Source organism: Eucalyptus grandis, chromosome 8, assembly GCF_016545825.1.
Source record: "Eucalyptus grandis isolate ANBG69807.140 chromosome 8, ASM1654582v1, whole genome shotgun sequence".
Lineage (NCBI taxonomy): Eukaryota > Viridiplantae > Streptophyta > Magnoliopsida > Myrtales > Myrtaceae > Eucalyptus > Eucalyptus grandis.
Window position 1 is genome coordinate 32079347 of NC_052619.1, and position 27609 is coordinate 32106955.

General features: G+C 41.5%; 3 protein-coding genes across 4 annotated transcripts; 1 reads left to right on the forward strand and 2 right to left on the reverse strand.

Moving 5' to 3' along the window:
* The first annotated feature begins 1126 nt into the window (after positions 1 to 1126).
* Positions 1127 to 2620, forward strand: LOC120287162. The gene has a single exon (XM_039299870.1). The coding sequence runs from the start codon at positions 1127 to 1129 to the stop codon at positions 2618 to 2620; it is 1494 nt and encodes a 497-aa protein (XP_039155804.1).
* Positions 2621 to 15204: 12584 nt separating this feature from the next.
* Positions 15205 to 19384, reverse strand: LOC104414083 (transcription factor bHLH25-like). 2 transcript variants are annotated; one of them, XM_039299293.1, is made up of 5 exons: positions 19287 to 19384; positions 18499 to 18767; positions 18204 to 18382; positions 15964 to 16344; positions 15205 to 15474 (listed from the first exon to the last, which is right to left on the reverse strand). In XM_039299293.1, exons 2-5 carry the CDS (start codon positions 18728 to 18730, stop codon positions 15373 to 15375), a joined length of 894 nt encoding a protein of 297 aa, XP_039155227.1. In that variant the 5' UTR covers positions 18731 to 18767; positions 19287 to 19384; the 3' UTR covers positions 15205 to 15372. The 2 variants fall into 2 exon arrangements, with proteins under 2 accessions (XP_039155227.1, XP_039155228.1); XM_039299294.1 differs by lacking the exon at positions 19287 to 19384 and having other exon boundaries at positions 18499 to 19148.
* Positions 19385 to 24763: 5379 nt separating this feature from the next.
* LOC104414084 (COMPASS-like H3K4 histone methylase component WDR5A) lies at positions 24764 to 27236 on the reverse strand. Its single transcript, XM_010025099.3, has 2 exons — positions 26425 to 27236; positions 24764 to 25338 (listed from the first exon to the last, which is right to left on the reverse strand). Exons 1-2 carry the CDS (start codon positions 27103 to 27105, stop codon positions 25045 to 25047), a joined length of 975 nt encoding a protein of 324 aa, XP_010023401.2. The 5' UTR covers positions 27106 to 27236; the 3' UTR covers positions 24764 to 25044.
* Positions 27237 to 27609: the final 373 nt, after the last annotated feature.

Sequence of the window (27609 nt, forward strand, 5' to 3'; positions counted from 1 at the left end):
CAAGCGGAGATCCCCACCGCACGCGCGCGAAAGTCGAATGGAGAACGAGGACACCAACGTACGCATGGCCAAGATGGAGGACCAGCTGGCCCAACTCACCACAATGATGCTTGAAATAAGCCAAAAGCTCAAGGAGCCCCCTGCTGTAGCTGTTACGGGAACATCCACTCCAGTGTCAATAGAAGGCACACACGTTGCTGATCCCCCCGGGAAAGAAACTGCTGGGGAGGCTCCTTCTGTCACGCCAATTATCGTCAATCTGGATCCTCCTCCAAAGGAAAACCCAACACCCCGTCTAAGCGAAGAGAGTGAAAAACGCTTGGCAAAGATGGAGGAGCGACTGTGTGCCTTGCAAGGTTACGAGCTGAAAGGAGCTGATAGGCTGTCTCCATACACCAAGACTAACTTCCCGAGAACTTCCAAGAGCCCGAGTTCACAAGAAAATATGACGGAACGGGATGTCCTAAGACCCACCTCGATATTACATGAGGAAAATGGCTCGTTACGCCGACAACGTGCCATTTCTCATACACACGTTTCAAGATAGCTTGGAAGGCATTGCCCGACGTGGTTCATTGCGCGGACATTGAAGAATTCACTAGTTGGGAGGATTTGACCAACGAGTTCTTGCAGCAATACCGGTTTAATACTGAGCTCGCCCCTACAAGAGAAGAATTGACCCGCGTTGAGAAGAAAAGAAATGAGTCATTTAAAGCCTTTGCGCAAAGGTGGAGAACCATGGCCTCACAGGTGAAGCCAGCTTTGAATGAGAGGGAGATGAAGCAACTCTTCCTCAAGACATTACCCCCGAATACTTCCAAGGATTAGTATTTTCGGGATGCCAAACCTTTTCACAAACTGGTAGATGTAGGTGAAGGAGTTGAGTGGGCACTCATTGAAGGGAAGATATCCACCGGAGGCACGAAGAAGTTCCAAAGAGAAAAGATAAGGAAGCCGCAGTTGAGGTAGCGCTCGTGCAAGAGTCATTTTACCCTAAGTCGCCCACAAAGACCTTCGCACGGCCTATGGCTGTTCAAGGGAGCTCATCACGAGCATATGACAAGGGCAAGAGACCCTTTCGAAAGGAATTTTCCCCACGCCACGACCATTGTCAAAGCTGTTGCCTATGCTTCTCGAAAAAGGATGGTTGCGAAGGAAGTACCTGTGGGACAACCCCACGAGGTTCACCGGGTTTGATGTGACCAAGACCTGCGAGTACCACATGGGAGAAAGGGGGCATGATGTAGATAGTTGCAATGTGCTAAGGTACAAAGTCCAACAGTTACTGGACAAAAACATTTTGACGTTTAAGGAAGCTCAGCCTAATGTGCAACAGAACCCCCTACCGGACCATGCGGAGGGAGTGAACTCAATCTTTGAGGAGACACAGGCAAGTCAACAGCCTCTAGTTGCGAATGCTTCCAAGTTGTATGAGTCCTTAGTGTCGGCAGGATACTATGGAGGTCATCAGGATGTCACCCCGGAAGAGAAACTGAACCGCGTCCGCAGGATGGTAGCCATGGGGGTAATTCGATGCGGAGAAGAGGAAGAGAATGTCGTATCCATGATAGTCCCGTCATCATTCCACTCATCTTTTTGCAACATTGCTCGTATATCTCGAGCGAAGAAGATTATGCCTGGAATTTCGAAGACCCCGGCTTTGTACGAGGAAGGGATGATAGCTATGATAACTCCGATGGTGATTGAACTATCGGATGAGGAGATTGCCGGCGATATCGAGATGGGAATCGCTGAACCCACAGTGATTGACCTTATGGTCGAGGAAATGTTAGCAATCGAAGTCACGGAAGGGAATGTAACGCCAGTCACAATTGAATTGCCACCACGGGAGGAAGATGGAGTAATAGTGTTGGAGAGTCCTCCTAAATTCGATCCCAAAGCTGCACCTTGGGATTATCAAACAAATGAGGTAGACGCTATCACACGATCGGGCCGCTGTTATGCACCCGATAAAGGAATAGAAAAAAAGGTCGTGACTGAGGAGGAAGCGAAGCAATTCTTGGCCATAGTAAAATCTAGCGAGTTCAATGTGGTAGATCAACTGCGGAAGTTGCCAGCCCAAATCTCCCTCCTAGAGTTGTTGAAATCCTCCGAGAAGCACAGGGACATCTTGCTGAAGGTCCTCAACGAGGTACACGTACCCGAAACAATTGATGAAGTCCAATTGGAAGAGTTTGTCGGAGCAATTCTACTGAAAGACCAGATTTCCTTTACGGATGAGGATCTCCCTCCCGATGGTCCTAATCATACCAAAGCACTACACATCTCAGTGAAGCATGAGAGCACTCTTGTTTGTAGAGTGTTGATTGATAATGGTTCGGCACTTAATATATGCCCGTTGGCTACCCTCCATCGTCTGGGCATTGATCTTGGGAGAATCCGTACTGGCAAATCAACTGTACGGGCCTTTGACGGGATGAAGAAGGAAGTGATAGGGGAAATTGAGCTTGAGTTGTTGATTGGCCCCGTACTCTTCCAAATCGTGTTCCAAGTGTTAGATATACCAAGCGCTTTTAATTTTTTGCTAGGGAGGCCATGGATCCACACGGCAGCGCCGTTGCCTCTAGCCTCCATCGAAGGTACGATTTGTGGTGGATAACAGTTATCACGGTCCATGGAGAATCTGACTTCAAGATCTACCATGAGACAACCATCCCATATGTGGAGCCTGAATGTACCGAGGAATCTAGCTTTCAAACCTTCGAGCTGGTATCCATGGTCCACGTGCCTGCAGGGTCTTTCACAAAGGTTCCCGAATTGTCTAAGCCGGCCATAGCATGGGGAAAGATTATGCTAGCAAGCGGGTATAATCCTGGAGAGGGCCTTGGATCACACGGTCAAGGTGTGCGAAACCCATCGAAGCTCGTAAAACTTCAAACGAAGAGGCTTGGGATATGTCGAGAAGTGGGGAGGCCATAACAACCAAGGAGGTCGTGGAAGGAATGGAGGCCGAGGTGCCCGAGGAGGCCGAGACGGGTATAGAGGCCAGAGTGAACGCGTTGCCCATACTGAAGAGTACGAGCGCTATCAAAGCCCGCTTTCCCCGTTGCTGGAGGAGACGTTTCCAGGACCCCCAAGAATGTTGTTCGAGGAGGAGGAGGATATCTATGGTGTGACCGAGCTATTTAAGGAAGACGTCATATGCACCATCCCGGCGTGCAAGGAAGCCGAGTCCTCTCGAAGTCATGGCTATCCCTCCAAAGTATGGCGGTTCTCATTTAGCCTAGTCTTTCGTTTATGTCTTCTCCCCGCGGGGATCTCGTAGTTTTCTTTATTTATTTCTTGTTTTCGTCATTTGTAACGTGAACTATAATCAGCCTCGATCTTGAGCCGTTGGTCGAGGGTGGTGTGTGTTAAAATACGGCCTTATCTTTCCTCATTCAATAAAATAGACACATGTTTTATTAAGGACATGTGGAAGCACATCAAACTAGCCCTATGATGGTCACTGAGGCCTAGGCCTCCACATGTTCCCTTATTTGACTGTTAAACAAGAACGAGGAAATCCAAGGATATGAGGACGAGTTCTTGAAATTTTTACAAAAATACTTTGAAAGCTTTTGAAAATGACATGCATTGTTTTTGTTGTTGACATTATTCTAACTCATCTTATCGCATCTCGGGCATTACATTATGCATAATCATGATAAGGATGCATGTGACTTGGATGTGCATGAAGAAAGTCCTCAGGTTCCGATGACATCGACGACAACGATCGGAAGGGGGTCGAGCGCGAATGGAATCGACACGAAGAATTGAAGCCGTTGACTGAAGAGCAAACAATCACCATAAATTTGGGCGATGCAGAGAATGTCAGAGAAGTAAAAATCGGGGCATGTCTCTCAGAGTCAGAAGCGGAAAGTATGACTAACCTTTTGAAAGAGTATCAAGATGTGTTTGCTTGGACATATGCCGACATGCCGGGATTGGATCCTGAAATTGTGGAACATGCTTTACCGACGGATCCCAATGTGCCGCCCAAGAAGCAAAGACTTAGGAGAACTAAACCAGAGTTGTCCAAAAAGATTGAGGAAGAAGTGATGAAACTATTGAAGGTAGACTTTATTGAAGTAACTCGTTATCCCGATTGGGTAGCAAATATCGTGCCCGTAATGAAAAAGATGGACGAATCGGGGTGTGTGTTGACTATCGTGACTTGAATCGAGCAAGTCCTAAAGACGACTTTCCACTCCCACATATCGATGTCTTGGTTGACAAGACGGCGGGGTTTGAGTTATTCTCTTCATGGATGGTTTTTCTGGATATAACCAAATCCGTATGAAGGAAGAAGACAGGAGCAAAACATCATTCATAACTCCTTGGGGAACCTTTTGTTACAAAGTGATGCCTTTCGGTCTAAAGAATGCTGGGGCAACATATCAGAGAGCCATGGTCACATTATTCCATGACATGATGCACAAGGAGATCGAAGTATACGTCGACGACATGATTGCGAAATCGAGACGTGGTGAAGATCACGTTAAAGTCTTGCGAAGGTTATTCGAACGTCTTCAGAAGTTCAAGTTGCGCCTCAACCCCGCAAAATGCGTTTTTGGAGCGAAATCTGGGAAACTATTAGGATTCATGGTTAGTAGTAGGGGCATAGAGATTGATCCATCGAAGGTTAAAGCCATTTGTGATTTACGACCCCCAAATACCGTCAAAGAAGTCCGCAGTCTGATGGGACGACTTAATTATGTGGCGAGGTTCATTTGTCAGTTATCTGAAACGGCAAAACCATTCTTCAAACTCATGAAAAAGAATGCAAAGATTGAGTGGAATGCCGAGTGCCAGGGTGCCTTTGAGAAGATAAAACATTATCTCACTCATTCACCAGTCTTAGTGCCCCCTCTCCCTAAAATTCCTTTGATTTTGTACTTAACCATACATGACGAGTCATTAGGAGCTATGCTAGCCCAGAAAAGACCAAACGACGGGAGAGAATGCGCAATATACTACTTGAGCAAGAAATTCACTGTTTCCGAGATGAACTATACGGAAGTTGAGAGAACTTGTGTGGCTTTAATTTGGGCCTTGCACAGTCAAGACAAGACACACTTCATCACCGAATCTTGTTGGTGACCGAAAATGATCCTATCGTGCATCTACTAGAGAAGCCGGCGTTGGTTGGCAAGTTGGCCAAGTGGCAAATCTTAATTTCCGAGTTTGACATTCGAGCCCGGGACGTAAGTCCGTTAAAGGTCGAGCCATAGCAGATATGTTGGCAGAAAATTCCGAGGGTCCAAAGCATCGATGGGGATAATGATGCGAAGAGCGAATTTTACTTGTATCAACCGACAAATGGACGATGTACTTTGATGGTGCGGTTAACTTAGCCGGGTCGGGTAATCGGGGCGCTTCTTATCTCCCGGATGGACAACATTACCCCGTCGCTGCTAAATTGACGTTCCCTTGTACGAATAACATCGCTGAATACGAAGCATGCATTCTCGGCCTCCAAGCCGCCATTGATATGAAAATTCGGAAGCTGCAAGTTTATGGTGATTCAAACCTTATCATCTTACAGACTGAAGGCAAATGGCGAACCCATGATTCTAAATTGATCCCATATCATGAGTTCCTTGGAGAGTTGACGAAAGAATTCCAAGAAATATCATTTGAATACTTACCAAGGTCTCAAAATCAGTTCGCCGATGCCCTAGCTACCTTGTCTTCAATGTTGCAAGTAGCTGGAGGCTTGGACATCGAACCGTTGAGAATTGAAATCGTCAGGCGCCCGGCTTATTGCATGACGGTTGAAGAGGAACTGGACGGACAACCTTGGTATCATGACATCTTGAAGTATCTGCAGAAGGGTGAATTCCATGAAGGAAGTGAAGTGGCAGACAGAAAACATTTGATAAAGCTGGCATCAAGATTCTTCGCTAGTGGAGATGTCCTTTATAAAAGGTCCTTTGACTCAATGTTGCTAAGGTGTGTTGATGCTAAAGAAGCCGACCGTTTGATGAAAGAGATACATGAAGGGAGTGCGGCCCCCATATGAACGGACACTTCTTGGCGAGAAAGATCATGCGGCTTGGTTACTATTGGCTAACTATGGAGTCCGACTGCATTCAGCACGTACGACGATGTCACCGGTGCCAGATTTATGGAGATAGGATAAATGCCCCTCCAAATGAACTTCACCAAATGTCTCAACCCTGGCCCTTTTCAATGTGGGGAATTGACGTGATCGGGCCCATTAATCCCAAGGCTTCAAATGGGCATCGTTTTATTTTGGTGGCGATAGACTATTTTACCAAGTGGATCGAGGCCAACTCATATGCTAATGTTACTGCCAAGAATGTGGCAAAGTTCATTCGTCGTGACATTGTCGCTCGTTACGGGGTGCCGGAGGCGATCATTACCGACAACGGCACTAATTTGAATAACAAAGTCGTAGATGGTTTATTCAATGAGTTTCGATTAAGCATTTAAACTCGTCACCGTACCGTCCTCGATGAATGGAGCAAAGGAGGCGCGAACAAGAATATAAAGAAAATCTTATCAAAGACCGCTGAAAATTATCGTGATTGGCACGATAGGCTCCCTTATGCGCTAATGGCATACCGAACTTCTATCCGCACCTCCACAGGGGCAACTCCTTTCTCACTCGTATACGGGATGGAGGCAGTCTTGCCTGTTGAAGTTGAAGTCCCTTCCTTAAGGGTCCTTTCTCAATCTACGCTTGATGAGACTGAGTGGATGCAACAGAGGCATGAACAGTTAAACATGATTGATGAGAAGAGATTGCAAGCTATGTGTCATGGTCAGTGCTATCAGAGACGAGTCGCAAAAGCCTTCAACCGAAAGGTGCGTCCCAGACACTTCGAAGTCAACAACCTAGTGTTGAGGAAGGTGCTTCCGATCATACTAGATCCTCGTGGCAAATTCACCCCGAACTACGAAGGACCGTATGTCATTAAGAAGATTCTTCCTGGTGGTGCCATGATTTTAGTTGAAATGGATGGCGGAATTGCCTAGACCTCAAACGCTCGATGCGCCAAGAAGTATTTTCCATGAATAAAATCAAGGCCGAAGGGCCACTTCATGCACAATTCAAGTCACATAGTATCATGCATAGCATTGTAGACATCATGCATATGTTGCATACACGCATATCTATTTGTGTTTCGGGCATCCTACCGTCTAACGAGGAAATGGCAGGGAAAGAACCAACTCAAGAATCCATCAAGTCTTCGCACAACAGGTTGAATGTCTCTTTTGAGAGGTAAGTTGAGACGATAAAAGGGGGCAAAACCAACAAACAAAAGAATAAGGACAAAAACAAAAATGCATGACATGATTCGCATGACCCATTCTTTGATGTCACTATGCACGCTTCATGTCTACGGCCCTCAAGAAAATGGCTCGTAAAAATGACCTTATTTGGGCAAAAGAGTGAAAGGTTAACCATGCCAAACAAAAGTACTTAGGATGAAGAAAGGCAAGCCCATTTCCAGACACATCCTCCGTACACTTTTGAGAGTTGAGTGAAAATCGACCTTCTCTTAGGACGAATGATTCATTCGCATTGAGCACAAAGACCGAAATGATAAAGGCGTTCCCCTTCATCAATCCCAAGCATTGCACTAATCTCATGTTATCACTTTGGGCCAAAAAAATGATACTTCAAAGTACCATTGTCAAGAACAACCCTACATTGGGGTAGAATAGGAGGTTATGATCATGTTGTGAACGAAAGATTAAGAAAGATTCTATTACTTTCACTTGCATTAATCTTCTGGTGATAGTTTCAAAGGAATTATCATTAGAGCTTGACTCATCCTAAAGTGAAGAAGAGCATTTCCTTCTCTACCCAAACACTGATATCCATTGTTTTAACCAATTTGGGCCTGATTATTCATTTCTGAATCCCGAGCGGTGATCATCTCCTTTCACTGGGGCAAGGCACAAGAATTGACCAAATGTAATTGACAATCACAAGGAAATGTGGAAAGCATCTCGAAAGTCATAAGAGCTACAAAAGTTCAAAAAGCAAAAAGTTTGACAAATTATGGGGGCATGAAAAAGCAAAAAGTGCCTGGTAAAAGCAATGCCAATGCCCGTCAAGAAAAAGAGCCAAAAGGTTGTATCTTATGTAAAAGAAAAATTATCAAAATCCAAGTGCCGTTGAAAAAAAAAAAAAAAAAAAATCATCATCGCAAAAGGCAAAGGAAATTAGAGAAAAGAGCAAAGCTCCCATGTAGAAATGATTAGTCAAGGGACTTTCGAGATGTGCAGCGTTTCAAAAGCCAAATGCCTTCGAAAGGTCGAGTGACCCGGTCACGGTGCCATGATGATCACCGACTCTTAAAAACCCTTTGAAAATGTTAAGCCTTTCAAGCCTTTCCCGAGCCAACATTACAACCCTCTTCCAAAGTCTCTTCTGATTGGGATGGTTCGAGTGAAAATGAGGATGCCACAAAGAAACTATTGCTTGAAGAAGTGGAAGTAATCATATCTTGTCTTATCTTTCAAGTTCTCGACTTGTAAACTCGACAAAGATAGCAACAAGTGTTCCCTTATTGGCCTCAAAGCAATCATTCCTTTGTGTAAGCCCTAACCAAGCCTATATTGCGGTCCTTTCAAAAGACCTTTTGATCGATCGATTGTGCTCATCGCGAATGTTTCGAAAGCCTTTGATCTAGGTTATGTGAGATACCCTCAGAACCAGTTATCTCCCACATGAACGGATGGGATCAAGCAGCCATTTTATCGAAAGTACGTGAGAAGCCCTTTCTGACTAAGAAGCTCTAGTTTGGCATGTTTAATGAGCCTTGTTCACAAGTCATGATCGTCTTGATAAGAACCTGACTCCTAGAGAATTTGATGATTAATGATATATACACAAGCAATATGACAATTTTGCGCCACATGATGCCGATCGAAATCAAATGTTTTTTTTTTCTTTTCAAAACAGTCGAACTTAGCTTGATTAGCTTGTTCAATTAATGCTACAATATTACCAATATGTCTCTTGATGACGTCCCTAATGACATGTGCTCAAGTTGAGTTTGACAGGATTCTTCAGTGAAGCCATGTAGTTACAAGGAGTTAGCTGGCGCATCCCTAAAACCCAAAGGTATGGTTAACCTTAAACCAAGTCATCCTCAAAGGTTCATGGGTTTTCCTCAAACCATGTATTTTCAACCTGGTCGAAACCCGTTGTTACACGGTGAGATTTCAGTCCTTCTCCTTCTTCTTATGACACGGTGAGCTTTGTAGCCCGGAGAGCTTTTGTAGCCCGGAGAGCTTTGTAGCCCGGAGTCCTTCTTCCTTATGACTCAAAGAGTTTTATATCCCGGAGTCTTCATCTTTCTTATGACTCGGAGAGCTTTCGTATCCCGAGTCCTTCTTCTTATGACACGGAGAGCTTTGTAGCCCGGAGAGCTTTTGTAGCCCGGAGAGCTTTGTAGCCCGGAGTCCTTCTTCTTATGACACGGAGAGCTTTGTAGCCCGGAGCTTTGTAGAATCTTTCTTCCTATGACTCAAAGAGTTTTATATCCCGGAGTCTTCATCTCTTCTTATGACTCGGAGTCCTCCTTCTTCTTATGACACGGAGAGCTTTGTAGCCCGGAGAGCTTTTGTAGCCCGGAGAGCTTTGTAGCCCGGAGTCCTTCTTCTTATGACACGGTGAGCTTTGTAGCCCGGAGAGCTTTTGTAGCCCGGAGAGCTTTGTAGCCCGGAGTCTTTCTTCTTATGACACGGAGAGCTTTGTAGCCCGGAGAGCTTTTGTAGCCCGGAGAGCTTTGTAGCCCGGAGTCTTTCCTCCTATAACTCGGAGAGTTTTATATCCCAGAGTCTTCATCTCTTCTTATGACTCGGAGAGTTTCTGTATCCCGGAGTCTTCCTCTTACCGACAAGACACACATCCATAATTATGAGTCCTTTTGGTTGACCTGATACATGCCTGTGCACTCAGGGTCCCTCTACCATTGAAATAAATTAGGTGTCTTATGTCTTTGAATGCAACATCTTCGAGGCTACATTCAAAGAGGGGCAGCTGTTGACACCTATTTTTACAAAAAAATCAATCAATCAAAAAGTCAATAAAAAAAATCAAGAAATAAAAAAAAAAAAAAAAAGAAAAAGAAAAAACAACCCAACCCCTTTTTCCCTTTCAGCCCACGAGCGAGGGTCTTCTTCCCTCTCGTGTCGGTCTTCGAAGACCTGCAAAAAAGAAAGAAACAGAATGTAGAAGACAAATAGGAGAAAGCCGAAGAAGGATCTGCAGAGGATTAACAACTGCGATTTCAGAAAAATGGAAGCAATGAACACTTGGCTGCAGCGTGGCAACTCCTGCAGCTGACGAAGTCCAAGAAAACCTGCAATTGTTGTAGCTGAAAATAGATTGAACTCGGTCCCAAGGAGAAAAACTCGACCGCCCGCGAGACATACATAGAGGCAAGGAGGTTGGACCGACGAGGAAAATTAGAGCTGAAGATGGAAAAGAAAGAGAGCTGGCTTTGTGGGCTAGCAAAAGACATTTCGGACAAAAAAAAAAAGGGGAACCAACGCAACCAAAAAAAACAAGGGAAGGAAAACGGGGCGGACCCAAAAAAGAAAAAGAAGGGATGAGAGAAAGAGGAGGGGGAGACAGAGAGCGACTAAGGAAAAGAAAGTGAAACTTGAGAGGAAGAGGAGTTTTTGCAAGCAGATCGGCCACGCTCGAACCATTTTCGACGACCTTTGGCCAATACCCTCTAGCATACGATCTTTCACCCCGAATCTCGGCGTCACTGGTGAGTTTCTTTACTTGGTTCAAACCTCTCTTGCCCGAGGATCCCAGCTCGAAGATACCAAAGCGAGAGCTATAGCTCGATTTGTCGCAAGTTAACCCGCTTCCCGCCGTCTTCGAGTTGGGTAGGGAACTTCGTGATGGGATGCTTATCCGCATGAACCTTCGCTGCTCCACCTTGTTTTGGTCTAATTGGAAGCCAAGTTTTGTTCCTTTTGTTAGCCTGTATGCATGATGAGTTTAAGTAAGTTGATGCGGTCGATTTTGCATGTTTCTTGATGATTTCTCTGGGTCTAGACTCGAACGGGTTCAAGAAAGGAGTCAATAACCTCATCTTGAGTCAGTGCTTACCACGTGTTTGATAAAACGCTTGAAATAAGTTAACGTGGATTGGGTCATGAATTTCGGATCATTTGGAATGAGTATGCTCTTATCTTGCGTAAAAGGAATCTTGTATGGATCATTGAGCATGATTTCGTTTAGGTTTCGTTGTTGTTATGGTTGAATCTGAACATTTCTTGATGTTTGACGTAGTTCCCTAATATCTAAGGGTTCAGCTGTTCATTAGTGTTCGTGTTCCATTTCCTCGTCTTCTTGTTGTTCTTATGCGCCTGTTTATCTTTCCGTGGGGTAGCGACTATCAGTGGACGGGCGATGGAAGGGTCACCGATTGTTCAGGGCCGTGTCGTTAGTGTGAGGATGAGATTCGGTGGGATGGAGCTTCGGTGAAGAAGTTGCAGGACTGGCGTTAGCTTTAGGAAGGAGAAGGCGCAGTAGAATAACCAAAATAGGAAAAAGGACAAAAGAGAGAGAAAAGGAAAAAGAAAGAAAAAGAAATATAAAAAGGCAAAATAATAAATAATAGAAGAAAACTATGAAATGGCAAAGGGAGTTTCGGGTGTTTTGTGGAAGCTTCGAGCGGAGGAGAAAGCATGCAGAGAAATAACCTAAAAGAAAGGCTTAGAAGAAAGACAAAAAAAGGAAATAAAAAGGTAGTGAAAGGAAAAAGAAAAAAGACAGAAAATAGTTTCGGGATTAGGGGTTGCTGAAAAAGGGGGAAGTGCAGCAAGGAAATGACAGAGCAGTGATAAGATAACTTTAAAAAAAAAAATTTAAAAAAATTATAAAAATTAATTATAAAAAAATCGAAAATAATAAAAAATCAAAAATATTTCCGAAAATTCAAAAATTCAGGAAGCATTCAAAAATTCGCTTTTTTTCCTTAATTAAAAAAATTTAAAAAAATTAAAAGATTATTTTTATTTTTATTTTATTTTAAAAAAAAAAAAATCAAAAAAAAAAAATCAAAAAATTCGAAAGTTGGAAAAGCTTAGGGTTTAGTTAGGAATTGTTTGTCTTGCCTTGTTAGCGTAATTATGCCTTTCTTTTCTTGTACCTTGATTTTATTGCATGTTTAATTCGCATATTTGATCACGTTCGTGGATGTTTAATCGCGACATGCTCAATTTTACTACAATTAGGATCTCGGTAGTTATGATTGCTACTTAATGATTACGCATTCGCATGATCACCTCATATGTTAGTGGATAGGCATGAAATCAACTCGAACTCAAGAATCATTTTGCTAAAATGAACAAGATTAGGGCATGAAATCAACTTGCCAAGAATCATGTTGCTAAAATGAACAAGATTAGGTACCGAAAGGGCACTAATTGGTCAATTAGTGTAATCAAGTCCCCGACCCTAGATTCTCTGGTTGCGTAGGAAGTGTGGCATTCTCCCGTGCCCCACTTGGTTTCTAGCCGACCCCAATAGGCTAGTGGCGACTCCTTTTGTGCAAAAATTCATGAAAATATCCTAACGTCACGCGGGTATGGGCTTGGGAGAGCCCGCGCCTAATCATGGGCCTTAGGCCCGTCATTTGGGCAATACCCCTAAACCTGCTCCCTCCCCCCGAGGGTAGGTCGCGACACCGTGCAAGAGTGAAATTTTTTTGGCAGGTGGTGCACCCTCCTTAAGGAATGGTATTCTCTTGAAGTTGGGTTTTCGAGAAGGAAGCTTGCCGGTTCGGTACCTAGGTAATCACTTCAAGGATCAGCAAAGCAGACTGTTGTGCCCTTGTCAAACGTATCACTACAAAGGTTTAGTCTTGGACTCACCATTTCCTCTCTTGCTGGATGGCTTCAGCTTATCAGGTCAATTCTTCATGCTATACAAGCCTACTGGGCTAGTGTATTTGTTTTACGTATAGCTGTGGTGAACCGGATAGAGAAAATTCTCAGACAATTCATGTGGAAAGGTCCGGATTTGGGCAAGGGTGGTGCTAAGGTAGCTTGGGATGAAGTTTGCCTTCCAAAGGTTGAAGGAAGACTAGGTATCAGGAGGCTCCGAGATTGCAATAAAGTTGCCATGTTGAAGCATATCTGGCTCTTATTCTCTAACAAGGAAGAGTTGTGGTGTAGGTGGGTTCATTCCACTTTCTTAAAGAACAAAAACTTTTGGGTTGCTAGGAAGCCAACATGTTGCTCCTGGGCCTAGAAGAGCTTGTTGAACCTGAGGAGTGATTTTTGTATGGCCTTCTACTGGAAAATTGGCAATGGTCGAACAACCTCTTTTTGGTTTGATAATTGGCACCCTAGGGGGCCCCTGAACCTGCTCTTCTCAGATTCACTTATCTATAGCTTAGGGCTCTCTAGGCAAGCCTGTGTTGCTAACCTCTTCTCAAATGCTGGCCAAGCTCTCAGGACGATACTTGAATCGTGGGGTCATCCTCTCCCGGTCCTGTCGGGTGACCCGGATCATTTCTGTTGGTGAGAAAGCTCTTTAGGTCGGTTCACGGTGGCAATGGCATGGAACTCCATCAGGAAGAAGAGATCGCGGGTCCATTGGCACTCCTTTGTGTGGGACAACACCATAGTGCCTCGCTATCAACTTAATCTTTGGCTCATTGCCAAGTGCAGACTTCCAACCCAAGCTCTCCTTCTGTCCTATGATAGAATTGGAAGTGCTGCCTGTGCATTTTGTAAGAGTATGGCCAACTCTGTTGATCACTTGTTTTTTTTATTGTTGTGTCATGACTGGCATTGTTTTCTTTTGGGCTTCCAGATGCAATTTGCCTTGGCGTAACAGAACTTGGAGGGAGAACCTCCGTTGGGCCACTACATATTTGTCATATCATTTGGAAAAACAAGAATAACATCATTTTTAGAGACCAACCCCTGACAGTCCCAGCCATGAAGAACCACCTCTTCAAAGTGGTCCGAGACAAGGCTATCACCTTTAGGAACGTCGAAGATAATTTCAGAAACAGAAAGTTGCAAAGAAGTTGGAGCCTAAACCTGATTATTTTCACTAGGGACCCATAGGTAGTTCATTCCAACGGTGACCTCTTCCTCACCTGTGGCATCTTTTGTAGCCGGTTGACCATGCCGTGCTTCTTTTTGGCTAGGTGTTGTAGTGTTTGTGCCGCGTTTTGCAACTTTTTCATCTCGTCACCCTTCCACTCCTTTTGTTCCTGCATTTGGAGTGTAAGTTTTTGGTGACAAGATTTTTCGTACATTTGGCCTTTCCTCAATATATCTCTTACCTTTACCAAAAAAAAAAAAATTGTCCATAAGATCAGCAAAGAATGTACTGGAGGAGATCTATGGAATTGAGTTACATTTGTATGTCTGTCCATCTCTAATCCAAACAATGGATTTTATTAATAGATGGGACAAACACATGATGATTACAAGTATACACCTTTATACAACTAACTGCATCTACAACCTGCAAACTGAAAAGCCAAAAGCATCTAAATCGCCATGCCTTCTGAAGATCTGGGTCTTCTCTCCTAATTTCTCTGCACTAAAGAAAGACTAAACTTTGCAATGCAACTACCAGAAGCATGGCACTTGCCGGAACGAAAAGAAGAAAACAATCATGAACGAGCTAATATTTCTGGAGGTATGACCAAAAGAAAACAAGACATGAAAAGTTTCAGAGGCAATGATTTAGAATCAGGTTAGATGAATCAAAACCAGCAGATTTTAGACTGAGATACGAAAGTAACAAGGGAGATTTATCGCAATTTGGGTCCGTGTCTCGATAAAGGTCATCTCTTCTTTCCACGTGAGAGGACCCGTGCAAATGAACTACACGGAAGGAAAACTTGGTTTCTGCAGGATTGGTTCATTACAGTGGACTCTTGCTTGGTTCCATTTCCATCATAATCCTCACAAAATTGCTGCCATGAGCCCCATGAAATGCTTCGCTGTAGATACAGGAAAATAATCATAATAGATGACCAAATCAGAGTCTTAAACAAAGATTTAACGTGTCAAGCAAGATGAGAGATCTACCACAAAGAAAACTGCAATAACAAGGATAAAGAAGATAGCCCCATACTACCTCCAAGCAGTTCAAAACAGGTGACAAGGGCAACAGAAGCGAGACCAATAGAGAAATAAAGCCAGGAGGGCAACGCGAGTGACAATTTCCCACAATTCTTGCACTAACGCGTGGTTAAATCTTGCACTAACAGATAATTACCACAATCAGTAAGAAGTTACAATGCACATAATAGTACAATTACCCACAACTCTTGCACTAACACGTAATCAAGAACATCTCTAAGACACAGACCATGGCAATAAACCGATTTTTGCCTAACAAGCTGACCGTCTTGAAGATGATCCGACGAACATGGTCAGAGCATCGCGTAGTTTTTCAACAATCTCCTCAATTGTCGGGCAGTTCTCATTTTCTATCTGCAAGTAATGTAGACGAAACAAGTATGATTTCTATATAACCGAAGATGAAATACCATAACTCTGCTCTGAATAAGAAGAGATTAATTTATACAGCAACATCTCAAACAACAAGTGGTTTGAACATGCTCTAAGAATTTGTGCACATATGATATTTAATTTTTAACAGTCGTTTCCTTTGGCAGGTGGAATTAGTAATCTTCTCTCGTTTATTGTTATTTTGGACGTAAAAAACGAAATCCAAAAGCTTCTGGGGCATGACGAGAAGTGACGCCAAAGCTCATATAATTATCGAGGAACCATATTACGGACTTTTCAATACCGAAATCTGGATAACAGTTCGTTTCCAAGAATATCTGAACAGACAATATGCTCTCCACAAAGGATCAGAATGCAAAATTGTCCGCAGGAGTAGGAAATCAGAAACTAGTTGAAGTTTTAAGAGAATAATTTTCATGGAAACAATATGAAGAAATTGGCAATAATTACCTGGGCCACAATTGTGATATCCAGGAGGGAACTCCCAAATGTTAGGACGCCAATATTTAGAGTTGTCAAGTTCATGTCCTCCATTTGTTTCATCACTTCCTTGATGCAACCCTCGTGCTTCTCACATTGGACTTTGATCAAAACGTTCTTCCCCAACACCCGGGCTTTGACCTCAGGTAGTTGCTGATCGATGGGTGAATCATACGACTTCTCGTCAGATGGAAAACATATAACGCCATCACCACGTTGGAGCGATGGCTTCTTTGCGAAGATCGCGGATTCCACGGTTCTCATGGCCACCTCTTCCTCGAGGATCTTCTCACGTTCCTCAAGTTGTTTCAAGTACTTTATCGTATCTCCTAGGACAGAAGCCTTGTCCAGCTACACGGCCAGAACATTTATCAATTTTTTTGCGGGAACAATGAAGGCATATAATGTGATGAATTGGAATACAGTGCTACGTATTTGGTCCCTAAGTTTCTGGCGATTGATAAAGGCCCTTGTAGGTGGTGGAACCTTTGTTATGGTGACTATTTCAACAAGAGGTGAGTCTCAATTTCCAAACAATCCGTAAGCAAGTACCTGTATAAATCGGACTATTTTACCTAGAGGTCAAATTTAAGTTGGTTTGTCTAGCATTTTACCTCTTAAAAGGGTTTTGTTTTCCTCAATCGTTTGTAGGGATTAGTTTTCTAATTGATGAGACGACTATGAATAGTATGAAAAGAGTGCTACAAGTACTCTCTAATGATCTCAAATCACTAACTAACATATACAAAATGTTATGCATGAAATATGACTTATTTGATTGATTGTCCTTTGATAGTCATGACAGTGTAAATTAAGCAGTACAATACGAAATTCAAGTTTGATTTTAATTCATGACAACAAAACTAAGGATCTAAATGTGGTAAGTAACTAGAAAGAGATGGACACACCTCTAGACAAGTTCAGAAGACAGTATCTTAAGATATGTAAAAGATATTGACTTATGCAGATTACACCGATCTAAATCATTTGACGATAGATAAATAGAATCTTATCAAATTTTAAATGCGTGAATAGTATCTAGTAATAATTTATTACAAGAAAGAATATCCAATCACCAACATGTTGCAAACATGTATCAAACAATCTAAATCAACTCAATCATCGTCGAGCTTAAGTGGTTGAATGATTTTCATGAATTCCGGTGTAATAGTATGAGCAACCCTTTGCCCATATGTAGTTGGGTATTAATCTAAAATGATAATCATGATTCACTTAAATTGTCTATCATTGATTTACAGTTTCTTAGTTTATGGGCAAATTGTGTTAGTTTAACTTTACTCCTTAAGAGAACACACACATGTTCTCATGAATATGATGGTCAAAACTAATTTAATTCATTAATACAAAAACAAAACAAAAAATCCCAATCACAAGAACAGAAAAGCTCTTTTCCTCAAATTATTAATCTATATGATTCTCTGATCTCGGTCTTTGGTCTTGCCCTCTCATGGATTCCTCTCTCGTTATTTGAAGTCAGCAACTGCTTTCTACCTTTTTATCTAAGGTGCATTGGCATATTATCGCCAATCCGTGTATCTAAAAGTTAGATAGTCTTTGGAAACTGGTATGCTACCCTCAATAAACACACACTAAAACAATCACGTATGTCCTCCATTGTCAATTTAGCGAACAGCATGTAAGGCCACTGTCCAAGTACCCATTTGCCAATGTCAATCTCAAAAGTCTACCTTTTTTATCCGAGTTGCATATGATCTCCAATCCGCGATTCTAAAAGTTAGGTAGACTCTTGAGATTGGTTTGCTCCCTCGATAAACAAATCCTTAGAGTATTTCATAAACCTGGGGTTTACCTACCTAAGGTGTGTTTCCTCACCATAAATAAAAAGTAATTAACTTTTCCATTACTCATTATGCAAAGTCAAGCATTAAGCGACGAGGTCCTTCTTATTCAGTAGGGAGGAAGATAAATGTCTATATTATTGTTAGTCCTCCAAATAGTTAGCATAGCATACTGCAGATACATATCCTGTCAAGAGGGTCCTAATTTTTTTTCCCGTTTATCAAAAAGACAAGTATTAGCTTAATGTGACTTATTAATATTTGGTTAATTTCTCAAATGAAACCAAGATTGCGAACACACCTAATAGAAATATATGATGAAGGTGGAAAAAAAGAAACAGATACCATTCCTTCAGGAACTTTCACACAAAAATAATTCATTTGGAGTACCTTTGTAAGGCCCGGAATGATGGATGAAAGAGCAATGAACCGCTGGCTCAGCTTCTCCCGGCGCTTCCTCTCTGCAATAACGTGTTCTGGTCCATGCAAAGTTGTTCTACTAAATGGACCACCACCACCACCACTTCTCTTTATCTTCATATTTTCCCCATCTTGCAACTCACAGGTTCCTAGAAAACAAATATAAGAATAACAGAAAGCGAAGAGAGAAATTTTTCATTTCCATCACGCCACCAAATAACTGTTTCAGCCTTCAACAGTTTGTCAGTCCACAAGCCTCACTTACCAGGATATTGCTGAGACATGTTTGGGTATAGATCTGAGTTCTGAAAGGATATAATTTGAGAATTTGATGGTGGAGATGGTTTCATTTGGGGGTTTTTGTGCTCGGTTCCGATAGGGACATCACGCGAATGGCCAACCTTTTGGATTTGATTTGAAGAGTAGGTCGATGCCGAAGAAAATGAAGTAAATTGATTAAAGCCAGACTCGGTGGGAGAGTAACCAAAGGGATTCATTTGATATTGATCCACGAAGGCCAGATTTTCCGTCACCCTGAGAAAAATTCGAACGATGTTTTGAGCACTCAATCCGCCTAAAACTTCAAGATTCTGCTAAAAGAAAAACACTGTGCACTACTACATAGCAAAATTGAAGAAACTCAATGTATCATAAAATACTTAATTATTGGAAAAATAGCATCATCCAAACCACACGTTTCTGTGGCCAAAAGAAAACGAAAGAGATCCCAAACCAATGGAGATGGACTCCATTATGAAGTCTCGTTCCAACAAAAAAGCTTCAAGGTTGGAACTTCTATTGTTTTCTCTTTCCTGGATCTCTTCCTTGAGAAAGAAAAACAGGAATGCTAACATAAAATCGATAGATCCAAACCATTACCAACCCAAACTAGCAAAAGAATGGGAAAAAGAGAAGTGGGAAGAGAGAGAGAGAGAGAACATTTCCTTTTGTAGGATCTCAGGAACATTGCAACACAATGTAATGTCAGCAAGTAAACAGCCTACGAGTCAAAAAGATTTTAAAGGGATCATTTGTAAGTGGAGCGAAGCTCACCGACGAAGGAGGAGAAGGAGGAGGTCGGCGAGGGTTTTTGTACTTTCTTGGAAAGCTTATGAAGTTGCTGAGCTTTCTGTACCTTGGTTTTGTTTAAAGGGCACGCACCATCTCTCTCTCTCTCTCTCTCTCTCTCTCTCTCTCTCTCTCTCTCTCCGCTATAAAAAACTCACCACGAGGGGAACGCTCTCGCCAACCTTTCAAGGACCAAAAATAATTTCTGTACTTATTCTTATTCCCATGCGTTCGTTGGCTTGTAATTCCATTTACTCTTTTTTTCAGCCTCGTTGGCGCATTTTGACGGATTCCGCTTAGGGTTCCACGTGAACACTTTCCGTTATGTTCGTGGATTGGACTTAACAAATACTTTTATATTCTCCTTTCCTTTAAATAAATCGGTTTATGAAATAATATCTTTTGACACGAAGAGAACATGGAGTGCTGAGGTAGACTTGTTGATCGCCTTGTCATGAATATCCAATCGATTTTCTTGATTCCACTTTAATATATGCTTTTTCAAGTAATTTTTGTCCCAAATTGAGTTTTCTTCAAAACAAGAATGTGGGAAGATATAGCACTTTTTCAAAATCCGCATTTATGTGTCACTAAATATAGGATTACACCAAGTAGTCGACTGCACTTGACGAATGTAGAAATACGTTTATCTCATATGGCGATATTTGTCCTTGGTGGGAGTGAGCTTCTATGGGCGCAAGAATTTAAACTATTTGCTATCGACACTAAATCAATCATGTGACCGATACAGGAATGAGCGCAGTGGCTGCACGTCTAGATGATGGTATTAGTAAAAAGATTCACTGTCAGTGGATTTGGGGGGCTTCTATGGTCTATCGAAGAGCCGATTTCTTGACCGTTATCGGTTATAATCATGTGCATTTCTTCGTTCCTCTCCTATATGAAGAAATTGCAATACACAGAAACTTACAAAATACAATCAATGAGTGAGATTTCTCATCATTTAATTGGATGGCCACCACATTCTTGAGCAAGCTGATCCTTGGTGCAGTGCGTTGTTGTGAACTCCATTAGGTTTGATTGTGTGGCGTATAGAGAAACCCCCGCTTTGATTACTCCTCCGAGAGAAACACTCCAATTCTTTCTTCTTCTTCCTTTTTTTTTTCCAGGGAGAAAGTGGGGTGGGATGTGAAGAGAGACTCCAATTCATTAGTAATAAAATGACTGAATTGAAATATATTTAGATCTCAAAATTGACATCTTGCCTTGCATTTGTAAACTTATTGTTAAGGTAGACTTGCAAGCGGTCATTTCCCTTCTTCAAAAATAAACTTCCTCACTCAATTCTGGGGACATCCTCCTTTCTTAGATTGTGAATATGTAGAGTATTTCCTATAACCTAAAATTGTAGATACTTTTAGAGAATGAAATTAATGTGCAGATTGATGAGCAAATTAAATACTTCAGTTGTCTGATGTAAATGACATGTTAATATCATATAAGTCATTGAGAGGTTATTTTCTTTATGATAGAAGATCATATAAGATCAAATTTTATTAGGAGAGTAATGATATAACTTTAGGGCTTTGCCCTTATTTCTTATCAAAATAAATAAATAAATAAAATGATTGAATTAAATGGCGACCCAAAGGCAAGAGAATTATATTATTATATGACATTTATAATCTCGAGTAAAAAGAGTTATTTAATAATCACTCTGTGTCATAATTTTTTTATTGAGCTGTCATAGAATACAAAGACTTAAAGAAATTATCTGGTGAAATTTCCTCTTTTTTGACCCGACAGCCACTCTATTCTAAACTAACCGATCTTCGGATATTTGGGAAACTTCCCATCGAATGGAAGACATCAATCGGCGACAGAGACGGATGACACTTCTTTCTATGGGCACTATTTCGCAACGTGTCTCTAAGCAATTCGTACAAAAAGTAGTTTCTGATTCTAGTAGTTCTTCTTTGAAAGTGGGGCTCCCAATATAAAATTCCTAGTTACCCCACACAAGGAGCACGGCCAGATTTCGTTGAGATCTTGAGAGCTTAATTATTCTAATGCAGAAGAGATATGGAGCTTCAGTGAGAGCCACGAAACCCCATCACATGGAGCACGAGCAGATTTCTATATGTTTAGTGCGTGAGGAGGAATTGGGGGAAAAAAAATAAAAAGAAAGGGAAGTAGATAAAAAAATCAAGGGCCAAGAGAAAAGGATGGAGGAGAAATTTAGAATGTAAAGAGAGAGACAATGAAAGTAGAATCCAAAAAGAATGGGGAGAATTACAAAAAAAAAAAGTCATAAACCTATTATAATTGTGCTAATTCAATCTTAAACTTTTTTTGATCAATTTAGTTCTAAATCTTTTATAATTGTGCCAATTTAGTCCATCTAGCCAAAATTGGTCAATCGGCGCTAATATGGACACCGGCCGTCCTGCGAAAGCAGACATTGCAATTTTTTAATAAATATTTTTTTAAAAATTTTAATTTTTTTTTCTTTTTTTCTTTTTTTTTTCACCTTCTCCTTCCTCCGGCCACCCAACGCCGGCCAAAGGCGAGGCCAGGCCGGTCACATTGTTGCTTTGGGCGGGGGCCGAGCCTCACCACTAGCCGGGAAGGCTAACCTCGCCGGCCCTTGCCTTCGGTCGGCTAGAGGAATGAGAAGGTGGAAAAAAAAAAAAAGAATTCAAAAATTCAAAAAATATTAAAAAAATTAGAAAATAAAAATAAAAAATTTAAAAAATTTCATGTTAGCTTTCGCCGAACGGCTGGCTAATTTTGGTCAGATAAATTAAATTGGCATAATTGTAAAAGGTTTATGACTAAATTGACTAAAAAAAAAGGTTTATGATTGAATTAGCACAATTATAATAGGTTTAAGACTTTTTAGTAATTCTCCCAAAAGAATGAGAAATGAAATTTTCTATTAACCAGCTATAGCTTTTTATTTTATAATGTCTTTAAGGTACTTACTGAAATTGAGTAAGGGAAATTTATAATTTGCAATTAATTGACTTTTCTAACAAACAAACAAAAAAATCCATTGACTTTTTTCGCAATATGCTTAGTTGATGGTCATGGAGAAGAACTTTTTTTAATAATCTTATGTTTAGATCATCCATCGGATTTTGATTATCATCATACCTACTCTATAAGAGGTGCATCACACTTAATACGCTTGAAATTCATTTGTGGGGGAAAATTATCCAAACATCCTAAATTTATTATATTTTAGTTAATTCAATCCTAAACTTTCTAATTTGTCAAATGTAATCCTAATAAGATGATTTTTCAATGTAATCCTTCCAGTCAAATTTCCATTGAAAATTACCGATGTGTGCGCTAGATGTCTTATGTAAAATAACTGGTGTTGACATAAACAATTTTTGCATCCATTTATTAAATCTTCTTTTCCTTTTCTATTCATTTTTTCCTTCTTCCTTTTGAGCCTTTTTTTTTTTTTGGTTTCCATTTCGCCTATGGACAGTCTCAACAATGATCAACAATTGCCCCCACTATGCTAAGGCCTAGTGACCAAAGGAGGAAGAACGGCGGCAAAAAAAAAAAAAAAAGAAGGAAGAAATTCAAATAGAATTATAAAAAATGTCGACGTTAGCATTGGTTGTTGCCACGTAGATAACTAGCATTGACTAGATTATCACCATGTCAATCATTTCCAACCAAAGTTGACTTAAAAAGTTATATTAAATAATATTTAAAATGTTTATGACTAAATTGGCCAAATTGAATAATATCTACCATTTCCAACTAAAATTGACTTGAAAAGTAATATTAAATATCCGTTAAAAATTTTATGACTAAATTGGCCAAATTGAATAGTTTTGAATTGGAATTGAATCGGCCGCTCATATAATAGTTTGAGGATTTTCTAGACAATTATTCATTTTTTGCGAATATAATTTAAATTGCTTTTGTCTCTGATAACCCACTTAAAAGAATTGATTTTAAATCACAAAGCCAATTTTAACAAGTATCACACATTAGTTTTGAAATTATATTTTTACCTAAAAATACTGAGTAAAACAATCCAATTATCAAAAACTCATAAAATACCCTACGATCCCCACAAATCAATTAAATTCAAGGTTTTTTTTTTTTTTAATCTATGCTAATTGTCCCGATTCAAAATAACTTGCAGGCAGTTGCAAGAACAAATGACTTCCAATTTTGTGAACTAAAGGTTCCAGGACACTTCGTCCGGCTTCCGCAACCTTGAGGTTCGTTTCTTTTGTTTCAATTTGAGCAGCAAAGACTACAATATCTGGAAAGCTGGATTGGAAAGTGGATGACAGAATCAACTCTCGAAGGGAGAGTGTTGGAAATCGATGATGACTACCAACATAATCATAGTCTGCATAACTCAATCTCGGTTAGAATGTGCATCCCTATTGGAGCACCATGCACTAGTCCTTCCCCCAATATAATCCACATTTAAACCTGATGTCAAATTAGAACAACCCAGAAGAAGCTGACCCATATCACCAGAAGAACAGCACAAAAAGCATTCGTCGCCAAACCTTACAGACATCATATTCGTACGAAAATTGAAGATGACAGCAAATCCATTGCCTTAATCGGAATGTCCACATTACGACGACGACCATCCATGGACATCACTCAAATGCTTAAAAGCCCAAGAAAACTCACTTTTAGCAGCAGCAGCAGCAACAACAAAACCAAGAAAAGACATGGAGAAAAACAGTTTCATACATTACTTGATAGGATAGCAACATGACAACCGTACCTTCCTAGAGAACAAAATGAGATAATCGAACAAACAACTACCATTAGAGAGGTAGTTAGTATTGTTGAACCAATGCATATTACAGCCGATAAAGCTAGATGGTGATTGTAAAGAAAGCTACTAAATCCTAGAAGAACTCAGGGAGGAAAAATATTTCTTAACTCTTGATATAACGAAACCATCATAAAGACAGTCAGCCACTGCCCAACCAACCGTGAGTCATGTTTCAGTAGCAGAAGGATAGCGTGCAGGCATTTGGAAACATGACTATCTTACTCAAAACAAGATAAGACTAAGAATTTGCCAACAAGGATTTGTTAAAACAGAACAGTAATCACAATCTCAGATCATAAACTGCCAACTCAGCAAAATCAAGCAAAATCTAACGCAATCCATCTACATACATTATGGAATCATGGCGCGCATCTGAATTCATTAAGCAAAAAGATAATCTTCCCCAAACATTATAACTTTTCCTCATTAGAGACATCCAAAACTGTTATAGTAAAATCATCTTTTATTACATCCATAGCTGTCATATTAAAATCATTTCTCTTATAATGCTTATTGTTACACTATCGTATTGGAGAAGTAGACTTACCCACTACTCATCAGAAGCCACAGGCCCAACACCTTCCAGTTTACCTTTCAGTTCTTATACTATGCAGCTATTTCTTATACTATCGGCTTCGGTTTTTATCATTGTCAACACCTCAGTTCAGCCTCAGCGCAAACCTAGTTACTTCCATTGGAGAATAATTAAATAAGAGTAACTTCATAAGAGTACATCTGAACAACTTAATGATGCCCTCGAATGCATAAACAGTTAAAAATGTTACATACTCAAAAAGGATATTGGAACAAACCATTCTGACTGAACCAGAACATAAAGAACAAAATCCTTGGATGCATCTCGGAGGGGAGAGAAAAAAAAATCTAACCTGATTCAAGATTTACATTAATACCGCGCAATTAGTCCCCATAAAAAAGGTTATCCTAAAGAGATCAGTCTTTTTCCTGTGTCCAGATCTTCACACACTTGTCATCACCTAGCGCCCCTGATGCGATCATATTCTCCGTCGGGTGACATGCTACTGATATAACTGCATCAGTATGACCTTCCAATTTCTGTACTATCTTCCTCGTCTGTAGCTCCCACAGGTATACACATTTATCCTCCGAACCACTCACAACATACTTCCCATTAGTCACCGAGAAGGAAGCAGAAATACAAAATTTGGAATTATCATGACCTGTATATGTCTTGATAAATTTTCCTGTGGATATGTTCCATAGCCTCTGCAAGCACAACACAAGGATCCAAGTTAGCTACCAGAAAGGGGCCGAAATGACGAAATAAAACACCCAAAGTTTTTGCTTTTCATCATCCTTCCTTTTGTGCTCATGACATTAGGTGAAAGCGGAAGGAACTGACCCATAAGACTGAGAGCTTTTGGGGAAGCTCTCATCTTTGAAGGGATTTACACCAATTCCGAAAACTATTTCCCTAAAGTTCTAGTATTCTATTAATCATTGGACACTGGTTGGTGGGGTTCTTTCAGTAGATTGTAGGCATCAAGGCATGTCTAGAAACAAAGAAGAATGCAAATTTTCTGCAACAAAAAGAAACAGAGCCCAAAAGAAAATACACATGTTTTCAAGACAAAATAGCAGGGGAAACGGGGAAATAATTCCCTCAACACCATGCATAACCGAGCAGATGCAAGTCCGCCACAGAGCTCAATTTTGACCACAGCTAGAACAGAGTAACCAATCAGAAATAAAGTTTTCCAAAGCTGCTTTCAACATAATAGTGAAGAACCAAATTGACACAATCGGGCAAACAATTACATCTGACTAAAGCTTAGCACATAAAGTTCGGAACAGCTCTTGAGTACAGAGGTAATGCCAATGCTCCTTCAACCAACCCAACATCCCGAAATGATACTTGAAGGAGGTCATTGGCAGACAGATGGTTCCTTTGTTTTTCATCATCAGTATTTCCATTCCAAAGACACAACCGATGTATTCTTTTGCCTTTCAATGACAAAGGTCGCCTCACCAAATACAAGGAGGATAAAAGGAACGAAGTCTACCGATGGCATTACATTTGCAGATAGAACACTCCATCTCAAGCCTGACTAGCAAATTTCACCTCCTAGAAGAACCTCAGCAGAATCACACAACACCAGCCTAAAGGAACAAACTTTAGCATCTAAAAGTTCCAGCATCAGCCTATCAACTAAAACAGACCACCAGAATAATCCCTAATCGCATCACCAACAGTAAAACCCCATAATCTTCCACGCTAAAACCCCACCCCCAAAATCTTCGGCTTTTCGATCGAATTCAAAGAGGGACAACAGCAAAAGATCGAGGCATTACCAGAGTATTATCGAGGGTGCCGACGAGGATGAACTTGCCGTTGGGCGAGAACTTGACGAAGGAGACGGGAGGGTTCTCGTCGTCGATGAGGGTCTTCATACAGTGGCCGGTGGAGGCGTCCCAAATCCGGCACAGCCCGTCGTAGCTGCTGGAGACGATCATGGTGCCGCCGTGGTTGAAGTCGACGGCGGTGACGGGGTCGGAGTGGGCGGGGAGGACCTTGAGGCACTTGCCGCTCTTGACGTCCCAGACGCGGACGGTCTCGTCGAAGGAGCCGGAGACGAGGAGGTTGGAGTGGGGGTTGAAGTTGACGCAGAAGGCGTAGTTGGTGTGGCCGTGGAGGGTCTTGAGGAGGGTCCCCGTGGGGACGTCCCAGAGGCGGAGGGTCTTGTCGTCGGAGGCGGAGGCCAGGAGGCGGGTATCGCCGGAGAAGGCCAGGTCGGAGACGCCCTGGGAGTGGCCGTGGAAGTCGTGGAGCGGGGCGAGGGAGGCGGTGGAGTAGGCGCGGAGGGTCTTGTCGGCGGAGGAGGAGGCCAGGAGGTTGCCGTCCGGCGAGAACTTGACGGCGGAGATGGCGGCCTTGTGGCCGGCCAGGGTCTTGGCCAGGGCGTAGGGCGTGTAGGGGGCGGCGGGGTCGGTTGCCTCCGCCGTGTCCGCGGCGGCGTGCGGCGGGAGCGCCATTCGGTTCTCCGGCGGCCGATTTGGGGGCGGCGCGGCGCGATGGAGTTTCTGGGATTCGAGTGCTTCTGCGAGGGAGACGGCGAAGGTGAGGACAACGCCTCCTTTAAGCCCCCGACAATAAAAAACTCGTACGTATCGAATTTTCCTTTTTCGGTTTCCGAAAAAGTGCAAGGCTTGCGAAATAGAACCCAAGATAAATAAATAAATAGGCTAACGAAAAAAGTAGAAAGGAAAAAATTACACTATTATTATTTTGGATTATTAATACAAAAAATCCTAAATTAATGCACTCGTTTCAAATTTATCTCCATTAATTTTAGTTAATTTTTACCATTAAACTGCGCTAAGTGCGTTTGGTTCAAAGATTTGCAAACGGCTTTGAGTCCAATGCAAATCTTTAAAGCCCAAAGCTATTTTGGGAAAATGCAGCTTGTGTTTGGTAAAAAATTACAAATGGACTTTGAGTTGAATGTGTGTTTGGTAAAAAAAACTTTTGCAAGAGGC